The 21,529-nt window shown below is 34.0% G+C and overlaps 2 protein-coding genes across 5 annotated transcripts; both read left to right on the forward strand.

The window, feature by feature from the left end:
• The first annotated feature begins 1,119 nt into the window (after positions 1-1,119).
• On the forward strand, positions 1,120-9,747 carry LOC111702170 (uncharacterized). Of its 2 annotated transcripts, XM_023473763.1 has the most exons (5): positions 1,120-2,270; positions 2,313-3,137; positions 4,698-5,758; positions 7,060-8,521; positions 9,226-9,747. In XM_023473763.1, exons 1-5 carry the CDS (start codon positions 1,133-1,135, stop codon positions 9,255-9,257), a joined length of 4,518 nt encoding a protein of 1,505 aa, XP_023329531.1. In that variant the 5' UTR covers positions 1,120-1,132; the 3' UTR covers positions 9,258-9,747. The 2 variants fall into 2 exon arrangements, with proteins under 2 accessions (XP_023329531.1, XP_023329529.1); XM_023473761.1 differs by having other exon boundaries at positions 1,120-3,137.
• LOC111702172 (caseinolytic peptidase B protein homolog) lies at positions 9,739-21,027 on the forward strand. 3 transcript variants are annotated; one of them, XM_023473764.1, is made up of 19 exons: positions 9,739-9,848; positions 10,189-10,240; positions 10,556-10,623; positions 10,851-10,902; positions 11,589-11,662; positions 12,683-12,759; positions 13,149-13,232; positions 13,778-13,844; positions 14,589-14,674; positions 15,391-15,531; positions 15,934-16,032; positions 16,959-17,016; positions 17,692-17,777; positions 17,930-18,038; positions 18,899-18,987; positions 19,337-19,433; positions 19,729-19,823; positions 20,322-20,478; positions 20,860-21,027. In XM_023473764.1, the coding sequence occupies exons 1-19, from the start codon at positions 9,753-9,755 to the stop codon at positions 21,010-21,012; spliced, it is 1,740 nt and encodes a 579-aa protein (XP_023329532.1). In that variant the 5' UTR covers positions 9,739-9,752; the 3' UTR covers positions 21,013-21,027. The 3 variants fall into 3 exon arrangements, with proteins under 3 accessions (XP_023329532.1, XP_023329533.1, XP_023329534.1); XM_023473765.1 differs by lacking the exon at positions 20,860-21,027 and adding an exon at positions 20,677-20,732; XM_023473766.1 differs by lacking the exon at positions 20,860-21,027 and adding an exon at positions 20,590-20,676.
• Positions 21,028-21,529: the final 502 nt, after the last annotated feature.

The following is a 21,529-nucleotide window of genomic DNA, read 5'->3' on the forward strand; positions in this document are numbered from 1 at the left end:
GGTTTGTTTGTTTGTTTGTTTTGTTTGTAAACAAGGTTGTATAATAGGGTTGCTTATTTTCGATGCTTTCCAATGTACGGAAAATCATAAAATGTCGTCGCCTTAGCATAGATAGATAGAATCCGCAAATGACGTCACTCTCGCCTCTTTGATTAGTGACGTCATATACGGATTTTATCTACCTATGCTTAGGAGACGACATTTGTCGTACATTGAACATGTGGACCGATTTGCCTTTAATTTTTACTAGGGATCCCGGTAGAATCACGGGAATGTTTTAGCTTGGTATAAACATTTTAGTTGAGCGCGTTAACTCCTATAGGGAAAATCCAGTTAAAGCTAGTTATTTAATAAAGGATGAAGCCAACATATTCTGAGTTATAAGTTCGTCACGTAATTGTAAATATCTTATGGCACACGTAATTTAAAGGGTCATTATATGTTGATAATCCTTCTCAAACGTTTAAATCTATTCACATTAAACTAAACATTTATCTAAATAAAGAACAAGATGTTTATTAAATTTATCAGGAGTTTGAAATTCACCAGGAGGATGGCAAAGGAGCTTTTACCTTTAGGAAATGATATTATTTATATATGAATATCTTTTGAATATTTTTAGCGTTTAATTAGCTTACAATGTTCATGGTTTTGGTATTACATGTAAGAACTTGGGGATATATATGAAGGAACTAATAAATATGGAAAACACATGAAAATCTTTTTTAATTGTTAAAAAAAAACAATCTCGGAATTTTTTTCTTTTGCGAAAGTTTGTAAACGGAAAACTTGAACCTCGGAGCCGATGACCATTCCTTGTTTTCATGATTTTATTTTATTTTATTTTATTTGATAAATAATATCTCATTGACATTAGGGGACAGATGATTGATATGCCTACTGTGAAGCAAGCGCGGAACGTGTTACAGCTCGTTCAATAGAAATGTACGGGGCATTCTGGTTAACAAGCATTAAAGATTGATCCTCTTCAGTTAACTGGAATTTAGAAGAATTTAATAATTTACAAACTGTAAAAAATGTTATCTACATTCTACATACATAGTGTCAATTATTTATAGTTCAACATTTATCGTACAAAACATCTATTTAAAGCTTAAATTTTCAGAAGAAAATGATCTCCAACAATGATTGTCATAAACCTACCAAGGTTCTTATTCCTGATCCTAGTCCTCCAGATGACATGGAGGAACATTATTCTCAACCTGATCCTACTGATCATCCTTCAACCCTTATTGGAAATCCTCCAGAATCTCCAGAACAGCTCTCTGGAAATCATAATCCTTCCAATCTTCTGACAGATATATCTGGAAATCCTAATCTTTCAATCCATCTGAAAGATATATCTAGACATTCTGATCCTTCTAACCTTCAACAAGAGATGTATGAAACACTTGATCCACCAGATGTATCTAGAAATCCTGATCTTCCACCAGCTATATCTAGAAATCCTGATCTTCCACCAGATGCATCTAGAAATCCTGAACTTCCACCTGATGTATCTAGAAATCCTGATCTTCCACCAGCTATATCTAGAAATCCTCTTCCACCAGATGCATCTAGAAATCCTGAACTTCCACCAGATGTATCTAGAAATCCTGATCTTCCACCGGATGTATCTAGAAATCCTGATCTTCCACCGGATGCATCTAGAAATCCTGATCTTCCACCGGATGTATCTAGAAATCCTGATCTTCCACCTGATGCATCTAGAAATCCTGATCTTCCACCAGGTATTTCTAGAAATCTTGATCTTCCACCACAAGAATCTGGAAACCATATTACTTTTTCCTTCCCTGAACCGATAGATCTTTTAGCTGAGTTATCAGAACATCTTAATCCTTATGATCCTCCTACACATATATTAGAAAATCTTGTTTGTTTCAACTTCCCTGAACCTACAGATCTTTCAATTGAGTTTTCAGAACACTCAGATCTTGCTAATGCTCAGATAATGGTATCAATGCATTCTGATTCTTCTGGTCTTCCGAGACTGTATTCGGATCCTACAGATTTCCCTCCAGTCTTAACAGAAGATCCTACGCCTGCCTCAAAGGATACGAATTCAGGTTTTCTATTGGTCACACGTAATCCTAATTCCCATCACAGTACTCCAGACCTTACTCCTTCCGCTGTCATTGCTCCGGAGCTTGATTCTATTCTAACGAATGATCTTGATTCTAAACAAGAAAATCAAGAAGGTTTCTCAACTGAACCTGGACCAAATGTATATCTAGATGCTAAACCACTAGATGAACCCCAACTAGATGTATATCTAGGTGCTAAACCACTAGATGAACCCCAACTAGATGTATATCTAGGTGCTAAACCACTAGATGAACCCCAACTAGATGTATATTCAGATGCTAAACCACTAGATGAACCGCAACTAGATGTACATTTAGATGCTAAACTACTAGATGAACCTAAACTAGATGAAGATCTAGTTACTAAACTACTAGATGAACCCCAACTAGATGTATATCTAGGAACTAAACTACTAGATGAACCTGAACTAGATGAAGATCTATTTGCTAAACCACTAGATAAACCTGAACTAGATGTAGATCTAGTTACTAAACCACTAGATGAACCTGAACTAGATGTAGATATAGTTGCTCAACCACTAGTTGAACCTGAACTAGATGTAGATCTAGGAACTAAACTTGACGTAACTCCTTTAAATAAATACCCTCGAATATGGATTTCCAAGTCTCTCTTTTCTGCACCAAACTCTGAAACTTCTCAGGAATCAGCCGAGAACTCTGAACCTCAACCACCCGGAGAGGATTTTGAACCTATAGCTTTCGGAGAGAATCACAACCAGTATCCTAAAGAAAATGGGTTCATTAATAGAATTAACCCCCCTATCTCGTATGTGTATAAGAAACCATATTCATTCGAAAGTAACTTCCGGGATTTCTGGTTTGAAACTTTGTTATATGATGATTTGGATTTTGTCTGTCCTGCGAATGACCTTGAGTATATCCGTCCAGACGAGACTCATTCCCATCTTAGCATCCGGGATGGTTCTCCTACTCCAAGGTCTGCAGATTCACCCAGTTTTCAGAGGAGACTATCAAGCTTTCTGAAAAACATGAAGGATGTACCTGAGAAAGGTAAATCAAAACGCAAGTTTTTATATATTTTAAAGTCTTTAATTGACGCTGAACCCTTCATGATATAATTAGTTGTAAAAAAATACTTTTTTTACACATCAATCTTCAAGCATTCAAACGTTCACCCATTATGGGCGAAAACGTCGATATTGACGTCTAACTTTGTGACACCCAAGGCCCTGTTAATTACAAGTTTTTGGTTCCGATAATTTCTCAAATGCAATAGGTCAGATTAGTTTAAATAATGTCCATAAAGGCCCCACTGTACTCCAAATCATAGGTCTCTCAGAGCTAATCATAATGCAAAGACAGGTGTTCATGGTAAAAACATTTAGTTTTTCATCTTATTTTTAATATCTTAAATTATTTTGTGTCCATATTTAATGAATTTTTATTTCACACTGCTATTTCATTTTATTAGTCACTTTTAAGTTAGTTTTTATTGCTTTTTTAAGTCTGTCGATGTCAACGTTTTTCAAAATTTTTGGAAAATCTCTGGAGATATGTTTATTGCTGGTTAAATTTCCCCCTACGGCCCTCTTCCCCTTTCACACTATGCCTCCCAAGGGCCCCCTCAAACGCCTTTTTTTCTCATATATTTGTACGAGTTCAAAAAAAATTAGGGAAGACTTTTGATTTTCTAGTTGAACCATAATCGCCCCCCTCCCCCTCTCCCCAACACCTCTTCTACGACCCCACCTCACATACAACCTAAGGGAATATTGAGAGTTTTTTTTTAAAAAATCCTTAAATTATGTTTTTCTGTTACAAAACACCCTTTTTCATATATTTTTTACTTTTGTATTAGAAAAATGTCAATTTTGTTCAAAAGTACAATTTTTGCTCCGAAAACGTTGATATCGACGTCTGTCCATGAAGAAAAAAATTAAATTTCCCATACATATTGGGTCAAATGTTGATGATGTTCAAAATTTTAGCCAATTCTGAGGCAAAAATGCTCTCGCCCAAAATGGGTCGCAAATATGGAAATTTTTTTTCAATAATTTTCTTTGAATTTATTCGCAGATTTCTTCAAATTCTTAAAATGTCGTCTTTTCAATAATAATTCTAGAAAATCTACGAAAAATTTGTGAATAATAGATAATAGAAACTAATAATGTTCCTATACATGACGTCTGTAGTTTATTGTAAAACTTTTTTACATTTTATGTCGTCGTTATTTAATAATTTAAAGAAAAACTAATTCTGAAAAAGTATCCACCCCCAAAGTAGAAGTTTAAACAACCGTATTGCCCCCAAAACCAAGAATTAAAAAACCTTAAAAAGTTTAATATATCTCAAATGAATTCGAAAGAAGTTTTCCAATACGCTGTATACTCAGTACAACTACCTTACATAGCCGGTCACTCCCTTTAAGGGTGACAGTCACTAACAGTCTGACATTGTCACTAAAATTTTAAATTACATTGACACTTTTGTCAGTCTGCAAATTCTGAGAAAAAAAACCATTAGGAAGAAAAAATGTTAACACGTTTTTAACACATTTTTTAATGATCTTTGCTTCTAGAAATTTAGAGTACTTGAATGTTTTATTTTCAGAAAGTAAGACTGAAATAAAGCCGGAGATTCTGTTTGAACCTGATACCTCCAGTTTATCATTGAGTCTTGATGGTAGTTTCTCTGAACCATGTTCTGGTAATAACAATGATTTAGTAACAAAGGGATGTTCGTTAACAAGTTCTCTTGAATTTGGACGTGAACCTACAAGAGTGCATGAACGGTTTGAGGAAATCTGTTCAAACTATGAGAAAAAGAAATCTCCTGAAGAAAGTTCTTCTTCAGTATTTTCAAGATTAGGGTCAAAATTGAACGTTTCAAAGGAACAAACTCCGGGTAGGCTGATAGCTACGGTGAAAGAATTTTACTCACGTTCTTCAAAAGAGCAAAGTGCAAGGAGTCGAGTCCGATCCAGGTCCAACCTGAGATATCCAGCTAGTGCGGGATCTGGAAGAATGGAACTGTTTCCAGATCCTTCTCTTGAACGTATCTCAAGAAGGACGGATTTCAGCGTTCAATCACCTGAATCCTTCGAGCCTTCAAGTTCGGATTTCATTGAAAGATATCCCCTAAGGACTTCAAGAACAGGACCAAGAGCATCTAGTACCATCACTAGTTCTTCTTGTATACCATCATTCACTACAACAGTATTAGAAGTACCATTGAGAGCACCAAGTACCGTCACTAGTGCTTCATTTAGATCATCATTCTCTGCAAGAGAATTATACCCACCCGTCAGAGCATCTAGTCAATTCTCAGTTCCACCTTCAAGAGTATCCAGTTCAGCCTCTGTAGCCCCTCAAACCTTCCCAAATCCTAACTGCGAATGGATTTCATACAATCAACAACCAGCTGTTCAACCTCCGACCTGGAGAAACCCTGAATCCTTAAATTCTGCCTCCCCATTTTACTCAGGATGTAATTTAAACCATTCTCCTTCACATAGCTTAGATCAAGATCTTCGACAGGTTATGAATCAGCGAAGGCAAAGGGATCCATATTTTTCACGGCAAAAGCATCAAGATCCAGGATTTTCAAGGAATGAGGATATCATCGATTTCTGGGATTTCAAAAGTGGAAGAGATCATCGTCAAGTAAACCTGGTAAATAGATAAATTGCTGGAAAACATTTGAAATATTCTTATGATTGGAAATTCATTGTATGCTTGCATTTGGCAAATTAAAATTTCAAGTTCCAATCGAGTAGAAGTTAGCAAGGGGGGGGGGGTGATATATTCGGCAGATATATATATATATTTGTCTTTAAGTAAACATGACCTACCCAGGAAATTTCCACCCTTATTTACAAAGTTTACAATTTAACTGGAGCCCCAGCTGACATTGTAATATTGTAAACAAACGTACTTTATAGCTCCCAACTTTTCTAAAATTTACTTTAAACACTACTATTCCAGTGAGAACGCTGTTCAATTTTTTAAAAAATCCTTTAACTTTGCTTTTTATCTGATGATTAAAAATGTTTTCCTTGCAAAATTGTTCATTTTCCTAGCTTTAAAACTACCGTGGTTTTTCCAAAAGACAGCAAAATTAGTTCTATTTTTTTCGGGAAAAAAATTTAAATGAATTTAGTTATTCTAATTTATATTTTAAAATGTCGTTTTGTTTGGGTCCATTATGTTTTAACCCTATACAGCCGGGGGTTCTAGTATTTCTAATTAATGCAAGTTCTTAAATCAAAAACGAAATTATTTTTTTAAATTTTTTAACCGTCTTTCATTTTCGTTTGGTTTCATAGGTATTGCTTCTAATCTTGTTTCGTAACGAAAAACACAAAAATATGAGCAAATTTATAATATGTCAAGTATTTTGAAACATTTAAACATGGAATTTAAGTGTTATTTGACATTTTCTGCAAGTTAGATTTAATTACTCGTTGTTCTTAGCTTTTAGAAAGATGGAACTTTTAAAAAATAATATTTTTTTCCCTGGTAACTTTTAACGCTTTGCATTTCACAATAATCAAAAACTCAGAATTGTTTATGTTACCTCAATTTGGTTTAATTTTGCATGGCTTAAAGGGAATGTAAGCGTAATTTCAAGTGACCCTACATGCAGAGCTATGGCAATGCCTGATTTGAAATGGTACCCTAAAATCTTTTTTTTTTGGTCAATTATGAATAAGATTATAGATATCAATGTTTAAAATCTTAAAATTGTGGTTTCTCTAAAATAGTGACATGCGTTATTTCTAGTGCAGAAAATTACACAAGAATTATCAGAATTAATACTTCAAACCTAGAAGTACGACAATAGCTTTCTCATTATTAATCAGATAAATATTTCTATGGTACCGTAGTTAATCGGGCATTGCGTCTTGTGCATGGATGGTCATTCGAAAATTATACGTATTGTCCCCTTAAAAGGTTGACTTTGACTTTTCTAGGTAAGCCCTTCAAAGCTGTATACAAGTTTCTATCCTGTTTACTCATCATGGTCCAGAAGCCCCACAAGAGAGAGATCCATAAGCCAGCGTAGTCCTAATCAATCTGGAGATATCAGGGACAGATTCTTAACAGATACTGAGCTAGAGAATATAGAGGTTGAGATAATAGAAGTAGAGGATCATGAAACGATGGAAGCTCCAGACTCAAACAAGCGGAATGGCAAAGACACTATTCGTCATAAGGGAGTAAATTCTCAACAGAATGGAAATAGGGGAAAAGAACCCTCTCAGACAAATGTTAAAGGGAAAAGGCAGAAGAGAAATAAGAAAAGAAAATTTGAGGAAGAAGCAAGGGAATACAATGAAAGGAAAGAAAAGAGACACACCAAGAAGTTAAAAGAAGACAGGATAAGATCGGAGATGATTCGGAAAACAAAGCAAAGTTTGAAGAAGAATATCAGAAGTGTGGAACTGATGACAAAGAGTAGGTTGGAGGCTGCTACGGAAGTGATGAAGGATGAGGAGGACATGAGGATTGTTTGGGAGAGGAACATCAGGTTGAGGGAGGAAGAGGACAGGAGAATGATCATTGAGAGGACTTTCGGGATTACAAACAAAGGGATCAATGAAGAAAGGATAGATCAAGCAATCCCTAGGTGGAGTGGAGATCATGAGTATCCAGGAAATGTTCAGTTAAGACTGGATCAAGGGATAAACGAGTTATGTAGAGATCGTGGACTCAACCAGACACCACGCTATCAAGGGACCGATCAACATCCTGGAAACTTCCAGATACGACTGGATCAAGAGTATCACCAGTTAAATAGATATCATGGGATCAGTCAGATGCCCCAATATCAGGGGATCAGTCAGATGCCTCAATATCAGGGGATCAGTCAGATGCCCCAATATCAAGGGATCAGTCAGATGCCCCAATATCAGGGGATCAGTCAGGAACATGAAAACTTCCAAATAAGATTGGATCAGGAATATGATCAGTTTAGTGGAGATCAAGCAATCAACCAAAATTCTGAAAACATCCAGTTAATGTTGGATCAAGGGATCAGACAGTGTCAGAAGTTTCGCCAAAGCAATGAGGAAAGGGAAAGAGAATGGGGGATAGAAAGAGCAAGGATGGAAAAGGATGAAAGATCATGGAGGGAAAAGGATGAAAGATCAAGGAGGAAAAGTAATGAAAGAGCAAGGAGGGAAAAAGATAAAAGAAGAAGGGAGAACGAGAGGAATCGGGAAAGAAATGTAAAGCGGAGGGAAGATAGAAGGAAAGAAGATGAGGAGAAAGAGGAAAGGCGAAGGGAGAATGAGAGGAAAAATGGAAGAAGGGTTGTGTATCATACAAGTGAAAGAGGCCGAAGCAAGAGGAATAAAAGTGAGGATTGGAAAGATCGAGAGGAAAGAGAACGAAGTAGGGATCGAGATAAAAGAAAGAAAGACGAACCAAAAGGAAATTTTCATTATTTTTCGCACAATTTCTTTGTCTTTTAATTTGCTAATTTATTTTTGCATTCAACCATGAAAAATCAAAACAGTTCCAGGACTAACTTTATTTGACTTGAATTATCAAATTAAACATGAAATATCTATTTATGTAACTGTCTTGTGTTACAATGCGGAATAATCTGGTTTTTTTGTCCCGGATCTTCACTTTTTTTGTTTGTTTAAGGGTCAAATTTAAGATTTTAATCTTTAACCTCGAACGTAGTGAGGGATTAAAAATCTTGAATGTAAACTGAAAACAAATAAAAAAAAGTAAAAATCACAACAAAAATTTCCCAAATGATAAGACAAGATAGTTGGATATGTGAAGGAACCGAGTTCTTTCCACAAACTAACTTTTCTAATCCCAATATCTTTACAACTCGATATTTCAAGCTTAGACTATTTGATCCAACAGAATTCATAGTTTGAATTATCAAAGGTCTATAACATCGGGTTGCACACAGATATAAATATTTAAAAACAAGAGTTTGTTGCAAGATCTCAGTTCCTTTATTTAATTCAAGTTTTATCGAAATGTTTCATATTTGCCTCCGAACAAACAAGAAACTTCTTATACTCTAGATCATGAAATTGTGAGTAAAAATGCGGGATATAAATTCTTTCAAAATTGAATAAAAGATGACAAATAATGAACTATTTAAAAATCAGGGCGACCAAGCGTATGGAAAAGACTGGGTTGAACATCTTGGCTCTAGATCATCCAAATATATCATTCAATGTCCGTTTAGGCGTTTAGTACTCGTGCAATGTACCATGCAGATCTTTCTCCAGTCCCCCTCCTCAGCTGACGTGCTTTTTGTCCTAAACTGCCTCCCCTCCCCCTTATAGGTCACCTTCTACCTTCCACCCTCTCAAGTCGCCATATTTTTTTTGTGTCATTTTAAAAAATCCCCCTTTCTCGTTGATTATTATATCTTCATTATTTCTTGCTTTAATCTATTCTTAATTCTATTTTTGTTCCAATTCGTCTTTTCAAGTTCCATTTATTTTTATTTTTCATAAATTCTTTGTAATTTTTTAACCCTCGCCAGTTGCCATACATATATTTACCATTCGTGCAACTACCTTTGGATCCGTTTTCGTATCATTGGTTCTTTGTGACTGATATCACAAATTGCTCAAGCTCTTCTATATTTTTTTTAAAGAAAATTCAAGTTCTTACATTTCAGATTGAGATGAGTTTTCGGGTGTTAAAATCTCTGTTGAGACGAGGTTGGCGAACTCGAGGAGAGAGTACAAGTACAATTTCAAGCTTTAGACAGATTTACCAAGTAAGTTTTTATATTGAAGATTTTAGAAATAAAAGAGCTGAACTTGGCGCGGATTTTAAAGCGCCAATCAACATATCTATAAGGAACCCTAAATTTGAAGTCTGACATTCTCTTTTCACTATTTTACCCATTGAACCTTCGTCTCGGAAAAAGTTTGATTTGATTTTCATCGTTTTTGGTTCTGAAAATTGATAAATTTCCGTTGTGATTTTTCTGTAAAAGTGACTTAGTAGTGAAAAATTATACAATCTATGCTCCCAACTCAAAGTGACTAAATCAAGGAAGAAACTAGGTTACCTAAAATTAGTCCACAGTCCCTTTAAGAAGATTACTATTTTAGATTCTTCCAACGAGGTTTGTTTCAAGGACTCCTCTCACGTTTATAGCTTTAGGTACACTACACTATACAGATGTTTTTATGCTTTAGAGCTTCACATTATAATCGATCCTAATAGATTTAGTCTGGGTACATAAAGCTCATGAGGGTCAAATAATCATGAAAAATAAAATCTTAATTAATTATTTGATACAAAAATTTGTTTGAACAAGTAAAAGTACTAAAAGATAAAAGGCCATTGAAAGTGTTAGATCTGAAGATTAAGTTTAAGACTCTAAAAGTTAATGTGGAAAATACAAATATTTAATAAATAACAGGAAACTTAATGTACTACAAAGTATTGTACTGTGCTGTACTGCATACTGTACAGGTGGTTTGGGTATAACCGTGTACGAGTGTAGAGGGAGTGGGAGAAATTTACAAGACAAATTCCTCAAGGTACGAGCAATTGTTTTATGAAAATAATATAACATTTTACATTTTCAAAAGAACCTTTTTTTTGCCACAATCAAATTTTCTTATATTTCAAACTTAGCTGATAGAATTCATACCTTGAAATATTAAAGGATTACAACAGTTGGTTGCCATGATATAGGGATTAGAACATTTGAGTTTGTGGCAAAAACTTTGATTTAATTCAGAAAATTTCATTTTTTTGACTTTAGGCGATTAAGTCGGGGAATATTATAGAAGTTGAAGCATTGCTTAAATCTGGAGGTAAATATTTATATGTGAAGTATCATATACATACATACATTTTAATACATTTTAATACATTTTAATACATTTTAATACATTTTAATACATTTACCTCATTTGTAAATTTTAAGATTTCTGTCTTATATCTTTCACAACTGGGGTAGGTCATGGAAGTCAGACAGATAGAAAATAACTGATTACTCTCCTCAAACTCCATTTTTCTTATCTTTGCAACCTGATATCGTAGACTTTTGATGATTTAAACTATTAATCTATTAATTCTTCAATGTCAGCAATTCTGCATGTTCCCAGAGCTGAAAACTCTTATATTGGATTCCCCTAACCCTGGATTGCAAAATCCCTGTATCCACTGTCGACGCTTTTTATTTTCTGCTTAATCCTCTTTCGGATATTCTTCATGTCGTCGATCCAATAAGAGTTTTCTTATTGAGTGCACGCCAAAATTTGGAAATTTCTCGGCTTCTGATTGGCTGGATAGTTTCTTTAATCGACACCTGATTGGTTTCAATGAAGACAATTTCCCTGATATTAACGTAAGATTAAATTAGTCTTCGGATTAAAAAAAAAGAGGAGATCAAGCATTGATCTCGATATCCACAATTCTTAAGTTTTCAGCTCAGGTTGCACAGATTTAGGAATAAGAAAATTAGGTTTGATGTCAATTTTGATTTGACTGTATCTAGGTGTAGATGTAAATGGTAAACATGAACTAGGTTGGGGTCCTCTTCATATTGCAGCAGTTAACTCTAGAAGAGAGGTCAGTATGCCAGTGCAAGAATTAAAATAATATGAGGGCTAAATTATCACCATTTATTACAAGGGAAGAAAATTCTAAATTATAATTTTGCATAGACCGCACTCTGTTTTTGATGCTTAGGTCAGTAATGGGAAAAGGGGCACATGATAGAGCAATTATATGAAGATTTTCCGGCTTTATCATACAGGGTTACCCACAAAGGATGATACTGTAAATACGATCTGAAGCTTCTAAAATATGACGATTTCAAAGTTAACAAATTAAAGCCTTCTCACTTGAAAATTGTCTTCTAATGACTTACTTAATGATTTGGCAAATAAAGAAATCAGTACACAGTTGCAGGCAAGCATAATATACTCAAAATACTGGGTAAAGAATAAAGAAACATGCTGAGGAATAAAGGATGGTTAGAAGCTGTGACTAGGAACCTGAGTCCAAATTTAAAGAATTTGAGTCGTGTCTCAAATCCGCAAAAAAACGGTTTTAATTTAGCGCCGGCTTAAATCTTGAAATAGTGAAACCAAACATTTGAGCCGAGTCTCAAATTTAAGCCGCGGCTCAAATTCTTTAAACTGTCGGATGCCCCGTTGTGATAGGTTTTCTTAAAATAAATTAAATATTTCAATTTTGATCTGGTTCAAGTTTAAACAGGTCATCCGAGCAAAAAAACAAAATATGCAAAATGGCAAATACATGCAAATTTGACAGTGTAAAAACCGAGGGATGGATTTTGGACTTTTTTAATAATCAGCTAACCGCCCACCAGAGGTCGATAGTAAACATTAAACATAATCATTATTTCCGATGGACCAAAAAACTAAATTTTAAAGAGACAAAAAATAATTGGAAAATTTAATGTTGGAAATTTTGTGTTGAATTAAGATCCGAAACCTATTCCATTAAAAAAAATATTAAATTTTAAAAAGTTAAGTTCAGTTCAAAAATGTTGAGATCTTTTTTTAGTTTTTTTGTAGGTTTTCGTTCTATATATAACTTGTTCTATATATGATTATTGTACAGATTGTAAGTGTACTGCTGGAGTACGGAGCAGACCCTGATATAGAAGATGAATTTATGAATGTTTACACAACAGCCAGGAATTTATACATATATATATTTACCGTCATTTTTTCAAATTAATTCTGGTTTTGTCTCCCATCAAAACAGTTTCATCATCAGTTCAAAAATTATTTTGTTGGCCAACTATATTAAACCATATAAGGTCAAAACTCAATTTTTTTTCTTGTTTTTTAAAAAGATTTAGGTTTAATTTCTGATCTTTTTTCACTTGATTTTAAAAACTTCAATGTGCGAGGGGGAGGGGGGGGGAGGATTATTGAAATTAACATCAAGTCCTATTATTTTTTTAATGAGATTTTAACTCAATTTCGGAAATTTTGTTTTAATTAGAGAATTGGGGGTATAAGAGTATAGGGTTCATACAAAACATTTATTGTGTACAGTAATAATATATTATGTACAATAGAGAGAAAAGGATGCAGAGTATTGATGTACAGATATCAAGAGAAGACGAGTTCTCAAACAGGCTTAGTAACAGAGCCAATTTCAGGTATATAACAAGGTGTCCCACAAAATTGACGGCGGAGAGACGACTTTCAAGGGGTATTTGGACTTTGGTCTGCTTTTTTTTGTGTTTCCAAAATTTCCCTTCATGTTTATAAAAATCGCTATTTGAATGCAAATTTACGATTTCAAAAGTAATAATTGCCGGAAGACGAATGTGGAATGGAAGACCGAACGGTTGTGGCTGATGGCTGCCGGAAGACATAAAAGATAATAAGTGGCATAAAAAGTAAAAACGGTAGTGGCCTATGGCTGCCTGCCATCCTTCGCTCGTGGGATACCCTGTACATTACAATGTACATGCAGTATACTTTTAAAATCGTCTTCTACTACACGAAATTTTATCGTGACTTTAATAATACTTTTTTAAGTCAAAAAGGTTTAAACATTAACACCAGATTCAATTCATCTGATCCTGGGATTTCCTAGATGAGATCTGTCTAATTTGTAAGTTTTGATAAACAAAGTGCAATTTCCGATTTTTTCCGGGTAATTTTTCGGACAATTTCTAAAATTCTGATTTTATTTTAGAGGATGCACTCCACTACACTACGCTGCTCTGGCAGATGATCCTGGTATTGTGAATGCATTATTAGAGGTCACATTTTAATAATCAAATATTTTATTTTTCAGATTTTGATAATTTTAAGTTTTGCATTTTTTATCTTTCATTTTCTTATTAAGATTAAACGTTAAAAATTCAAACGGAAAATATGTGATTTTTCTAAAAAGAAATTCTAATTAATGTCTAATGGATAGCTCAGATAACTTTAAATCTTATGAAAAAGTTCTGAGAATCCTGGGTTTAAGAGCTTTAGATATTTTTCTTTTAATTCTAGTTAAATCCTCTAAAGGTAACTCAAGTACTTTATTCACAGTGTGAAGCAAACTTTCACGCTCTTGTGATGAGTTTTATCAGAATTTTTCCCATTACTCCTTTTGAACTAAAATTTAAAATAATCTCGTTGCAGTTTGAAAATGAACAAGTACATGGCTACAATTAAGTATTAAATTATCAAAAGTCAAGACAAAGCCAAATGTCAAGTCATTATGACCCTTTAAAATCGATCCTGTCTTTAAATATCTTTCATAACTTTCATAGTGTTCTCTGTGGTTTTATAATCTATAGTAATAAGTCGTTAGTAGATCCTCTTTAAAGTAAATGATTACTATGAAACTGAATAAGATTACATGTTAGTTCTGTAATCAATATTTCTAATGGCAAGAGTAGATTACAACTGGTCTATGTGTGATCAATATTTCTACAGGCTGCACTGGAATAGACTCCTTAAAAGTAAATGATTACAGTTAAACTATTCTAGATGTAATCTATATTTTACAGGCAGGAGCGGATCCTCTAAAAGTGAATGATTACGGTAAAACTCCATTGGACTATTCCAGAGATCCTGTAATCAAAAATGTTTTAAAGTAAGTGTTCCTCTTTTTTAAGATACAAAAGTTTCCGAAAAGGATGAGACTTCAGATACGACTGTACCGAATTTATTGAGTCTTTAAATTCATGGTTCTATGCAACTGTAAACATGTTTATTTTTCAGCAAAATCATTTAATATACCATTAAAAGCCAATATGGCAGAATCTTACGTTTAAACCTTGGATTGTTATATGTATGAAGTTTTAGGTCGTCATAAAAAATTAAATTTTTTTTGTATTATATTTGACATTGATAAATGATAATGCTAGAAAATTAAACTGAAAATTTTCGATTCAAAAGAAACTGTTTTAATTTTGTTCTTATATATGTACACACACTGCAGTGTACAGTGTACACTGTCTGATTTAATTCGATTTTGCAACTTATTTCTCTAAAAATTTGTCCTGAAAAATTTTCAAGAAACATGTTATTTTTAATCAAATAATCAAACTCTCAGTATCGTTTCTAATTTAAAGAAAAAACGGAGCTTTTTCATTTTGTTTTAAACTATTTATTATTTATGTTCTGATAAAATTAAACACTTTTAATATTCTTTCAAAAATGTGAAGATTGTATCAAAATATTCAGACTCTAGAGTTACAGACAATAGATTGTTTGTTTAAATGTAGAAAATTAAAAAATATAGTTTGGTTTTTATTCGTGTACTCTATATCCGGTAAATGTCTTTAAAGATTTAAAAAATATATTCAGGGTGTATGGAGAGAAGTACCTTGAGCTGAAGAAGCAGAGGGAGGTAGAGGAGAGGAGAAGGTTTCCCTTGGAGCAGAAGCTTAAGCAGTTCATTGTTGGACAGGAGGGAGCAATTAGTACAGTCGCAGCAGCTATACGCAGGTAGTGAGGGAAGTGTAGTGTTGTAGAGAGTAATTAGTACAGTTGCAGCAGCTATACGCAGGTAGTGAGGGAAGTGTAGTGTTGTAGGGAGAAATTAGTACAGTTGCAGCAGCTATACGCAGGTAGTGAGGGAAGTGTAGTGTTGTAGGGAGCAATTAGTACAGTTGCAGCAGCTATACGCAGGTAGTGAGGGAAGTGTAGTGTTGTAGGGAGTAATTAGTACAGTTGCAGCAGCTATACGCAGGTAGTGAGGGAAGTGTAGTGTTGTAGGGAGCAATTAGTACAGTTACAGCAATTAAATACGAAGGTAGTGAGGGAAGGATAGGGAAAGATATAAAATAAATAATATAAAAAAAATTTGAAATTGAAAAGGTCATCCTTGCATGCTTGAACTTTTTGAAGGAAGGAGAATGGTTGGACGGATGACGAGCATCCGTTAGTGTTCCTGTTCCTTGGTTCATCAGGGATTGGGAAAACTGAACTAGCAAAACAAGTATCCAGGTAAACTTAAAACTACTATCCTGGTTATCCAGGTACTCCATGAAACTATAGTAACCAGGTATAAATTACTATCCTGGTTATCCAGGTACTCCATGAAGCTAGTATCCAGGTAAACTTAAAACTACTATCCTGGTTATCCAAGTACTCCATGAAACTATGGTATCCAGGAATAAACTACTATTCTGTTTATCCAGGTACTCCATGAAGCTAGTATCCAGGTATACTTTAAACTACTATCCTGTTTATCCAGGTACTCCATGAAATTTGTATCCAGGTATACTTCAAACTACTATCCTGGTTATCCAGGTACTCTATGAAGCTAGTATCCAGGTATAATATTGCACTACAGTAAGAACCAGAGAACTATGGAATGAAAGTCGTCTTTGTTCTTCCTTTTCCTAAAAAAATATCTCAGGATTTTTTTATTTTCAATTGTTACCACTTAATATAATATCGTTTAAAATGCTGAGGACGCTGATATTGAAAAAGTTTAGTCGCAAATTTGAATAAAAAACCTAAACAACATTTTCTAATTAAAAGATAGAGAAGGCGTGAATTTCAATTTTTTCTAGTTCTCATGAAGTAGTATCTTTGTCTCTGTAATGTATATCTCGATAATTAGTTCGTTGACATGCTAGAACAAGGACAATTTTAAACTTTAAAGTAGTAACAACTTATTTTCGATTTGATTTTTTTTTCGGAAAGTTTTTTCAACCCCTCGAGGGTTACTAGAATTCTGATGGTTGAAGACGACATTTGTAACTATTTACAACTTTTTTACAGGGAAGTTGAGGGAATTTAATTTTATCAAGGTTTAAGGTTTAATTTTATCCCCCTTTCCAAGACCAAATTTGCCAACAATACATACTGAGCGTAGAGTTTGCTCAAAAGATGTTAAAAATTATAATTTCGACTTTTTAATTTAGATATTTGCACAAACAAGACAATAAGGGATTTATTCGGCTTGACATGTCTGAGTTTCAGGTTCTATACTTTATATTTATAATATTATTATCATTATCTTTGCCATTATTATTTACTTATCTATATATATACTTTGCTTGTCTCTGTCTGTCGGTCTGTCCGTTTGTATCCAATAAACGTCAAACTGGCGGAACCGATCGGGCCCAAATTTTCTGTGGACCCTCACATGACCCCAGGGAAGGGTTATGGAACATCAAAGTTGGGGGGGGAAGGTTTCTGGCTGGTGAACAAAATTTTTAAAAATTTTGTCTGGAAAAAATGTGGAAATTTACGATTTCTGAAAATGCGCCAATTTAAAGAGAAAAATCCGCCAACATTTGAAATGATTTAAAATGGCCGACTTTCAGAGCAACAAATAAAAGCTAAAAAATTTTACAGGAAAGAGGGCGCGCAGCGTCCTATAAAATCCTAGTAATTAATATACAATATTAACCTTATATTTGTAATTTTATCCATTAAAGCAAGTTTAGTAATTTAACAGACTTGACAGATAGTTGTGCTCGTCTCCAATATTTCTACTTAATATTCAATGTCCATGTTCCATTGTTGCAGCTGGTTTCAAAATATTTTAACTTCAAAATACAAAATCCTCTCGCGACAAAATACAAACCAAAGAAAATGTATGTTAAAAATTAATAAACGAATAAAAAATAAATAAAATGGCTGCAATGTTAGGAGAAGCACGAGGTGGCTAAACTGATTGGATCTCCACCAGGCTATGTTGGACATGATGATGGTGGACAGCTAACTAAACGTCTAAGGTAAACAAATGAGGGAGCTTTGCACCCCTTTTTGATTTTTCAGATTTGATCATATTGAGTTATCTTACTTTAATTCAATACATTTAATTTTTTTATTTAACATCTTATATTGTCTTGTATGCACCTTGATTTACTTGAATTGATCTGTCTAGAGAGTTCCCTGACGGTGTAGTTCTATTTGACGAGGTAGATAAAGCCCATCCTGATGTTCTTACAGTGCTCCTCCAACTATTCGACGAAGGACGTCTAACAGATGGGAAGGTAAAGACTAAACAAATCTCAAATACAAGAAAGTATGTCGGTGGAATTGTTAGAAATAAAGAATCCACTCTTAAAATGGTCAAAGAAGACATAAAACACAAGAAATATGGAAAATATTGAAAATGATCTGGTTTTTTTATTTTGGCGCAAAACTTGATAAATCCATAATGTGTCAAAGTAACTGAGTCTTGGCCACAAACTCAGGTTTTCTAATCCCAATATCTTTGCAACCTGATTGTGTAAACCTTTGTTATTTCAAACATAGATTATTTGATCTAACATAATTCATAGCTTAAAATATCTAGGGTCTACAACATTTGGTTTCATAAATATAGGGATTAGACAATCGAGTTTGTGGCAAAGACTCAATTCCTATTTTATAGATTAGATATCTGGGCATTGTGGTGGAAATGATTCACGAACTGTCTATGCAGTTTTATAATAAAATATATTTCAGAATTCACATCTACTTCTTCCCTATACAAAATAAGGAAGGGTCACTTTACACTTAAAATTACGTGAGCAGCCCCTATCAGAAAGATCTGCGAGATCTAAGACATAATTAGAATCATCTCATCTCCCACCGTCCCAAATTACCTTAAAAGTTTAACTTTCAGATATTTTAAGGCCCAGTAAGCGTTATTTCAAGTGACCATTCATGCAAAAATGGCATTGCCCTAATCCAAATGTTACCATTAAAACCTTAATCTGATAAATAATGTGGAAGATATGCAGGGTTGTCTGTTAATGATGATAATAAGGGTACTGTTGTGAATCTTTGCATGGAAGGTCCCTTGAAATTACACTTACAGTCCCTTAAAGTTAAACCAACTTTGTTTAGTAACCTTGATGTTATTTAGGGTAAGACGATTGAGTGTAAGAACGCTATATTTATAATGACCTCTAACCTAGCTAGCTCAGAGATAGCGGACCACGCTATTCAGCTCAGGTTAGTCACACAGTCAGACAAAACCGGTTCTACCTTTCCCGTACTGTACAGTGCACATTCTAATCCCAAGTAGCCTTTTACCAAATCGTAAATTACAAATATTATTATCATAATTAGTAATTTCATTGTTATTGTGATAATGTTTATTATCATTATCACTATTTTTGATAATATTATTTAAATATTTATTGTTATTATTTCATCACAATTGTGTTATCTTTATTATTTATGCTCTGGTTCTAACAAAATATATATTTATTTTTTATTTTGACTGAAACTTTACATTAATTAATATTTTTTTCCTTTGAACAGAAATGGCATTTTCACCTTTTCAAATAAATAATTTAAGGCGTGAGAGTGAAGAGGTTGCTAAAGCAAAGTTTAATGAATTTCCAAAAGAAGGAGAAATTATTCAGGAGAAGATTGCGATCTCAAAACATTTCAAGGTTTGTGCATCTTTTCATTTTATTGTATATCTTAGTAGAAATAAACAAACTTACATATTGTTTTCGTATGATCACAAATTTTTACAAATTCTAAGTTTTTCAGGCCCAAATATCTGTGTTAATTTATTATACTTTTTTTAAAAGATTAAATTAATCTGCAGATTACCGAAATATTGAAATAAAGCATTGATCTCGATATCCATAATGTTAGTGGTCCCAGTTCAGGATGAAGTTTAGGGAGATCGACCCCTTCAGACCTTTTTATGTGCAAGTTTTAAATTTATTTGTTTGTCAGGAGAAGATAGTTCAACCTATACTGAAAACACACTTTCGACGAGACGAATTTCTCGGACGGATTAATGAGATTGTTTATTTTCTCCCATTCTCAAGGTAAAGGAGATTAGTTTTTGCCACAAACTCTAATTTTTCAATCCCTATATATCCTTGCAATCTGATTGATCCTAACTAACCTTGCCCTGCCTACCTACCTTTTAATATTAACTTACCTACCTTGCTAACCTCCTACTGACTTCCTAAACCTTCTTACCGTCTTCCTTGCTAAAGCATGTTTCATGACAGCACTGGAAATCATACAAAACTAGAGATTGATTTATGATCACACCTATATTTTGACTTTTTTCCTCCCATCTTGTAAAATCTAGTCCTACATATCTTTAGATTTACTTTAAATCTACCTTTCAAATCACCTACCTACCTCCCTACCTACCTACCTACCTACCTACCTACCTACCTACCTACCTACCTACCTACCTACCTACCTACCTACCTACCTACCTACCTACCTACCTACCTACCTACCGACCTACCTACATACCCACCTACCTACCTACCTACATGGACCAACTCATGTAAATACCTCCTGGTTAGGAGTGAACTGTTGCACCTAGTCGAGAAGGAACTAGAGTTCTGGGCTGGAAGAGCGCAGCGGAAGCACAGTATAGTCTTAAGCTGGGACAGGAGCGTTCTGAACCTCCTGGCAGACGGATACAATGTTTACTATGGAGCTAGATCTATTAAACATGAGGTAATATAGCGATTAAAATATTGCAAACCTATATTTGAAAAAAAAAATTGAGAGAAGGGTAGTATCCCAGTTAGCTCCAGCACATGAAATAGATCTAATATCCTGCTTTAGGTTGAGAGAAGGGTAGTATCCTAGCTCTAGCACATGAAACAGATCTAATATGCTGGTTCATGAAACAGATCCAATACAATGGTTTAGGTTGAGAGAAGGATAGTATCCCAGCTCTAGCACATGAAACAGATCTAATATACTGGTTCAGGTTGAGAGAAGGAAAGTATCCCAGCTCTAGCTTATGAAACAGATCTAATATACTGGTTCAGGTTGAGAAAAGGATAGTATCCCTGCTCTAGCTTATGAAACAGATCTAATATACTGGTTCAGGTTGAGAGAAGGATAGTATCCCAGCTAGCTCTGGCACATGAAACAGATCAGATCTCGGAGAAATCTTATGTTAAACTAACCACTACTGGGGCAACAGACCAGGATTTAGGAGTACTCAGGTATTTAATGTTTAAGTGTCCTTTAAAAATCTAATTTTTTACGTTGCGAAATTTCCAAAAACATAGAATTTGATTGAAGTAGAGCTTATAGAAATTAACTCTTCAAAAAAAGCTTCCAGTTTTAGTTCTTTTAACAATTCTCATTGACGCATTTATGAATTTATGCGACATATGAAATGTGCAGAGAAATTGAGAAATTGGAAAAATGAGAAATGTTACGTTATTAAGATTTGGTATGAAGTTATGTTTAACTTTATGCCTAAAGTATTTCAAAGTGAACCTTTATATACTTTGGGCAGAATGATAAAACTTATTTTACGAGTAGACATTGAAATTGATGTTAGGTTATGAAAGTTTTAGGATTTCACCCTTTTTAATGACGAAAATTTTTCAAAATTATCTTTAATAATTTAATGTTTACATTTATATAATAGTAATGACGACATTTTTAACTTTAGGATTACTATAGTTTATAAATTATAACCTTGCATAACATTTAATAGGGAAAATCCGATTCACAGAATCAAAAGTTACCTCGGATCCGGATCCGA

This window comes from Eurytemora carolleeae, unplaced genomic scaffold, assembly GCF_000591075.1.
Source record: "Eurytemora carolleeae unplaced genomic scaffold, Eaff_2.0 scaffold483, whole genome shotgun sequence".
NCBI lineage: Eukaryota > Metazoa > Arthropoda > Copepoda > Calanoida > Temoridae > Eurytemora > Eurytemora carolleeae.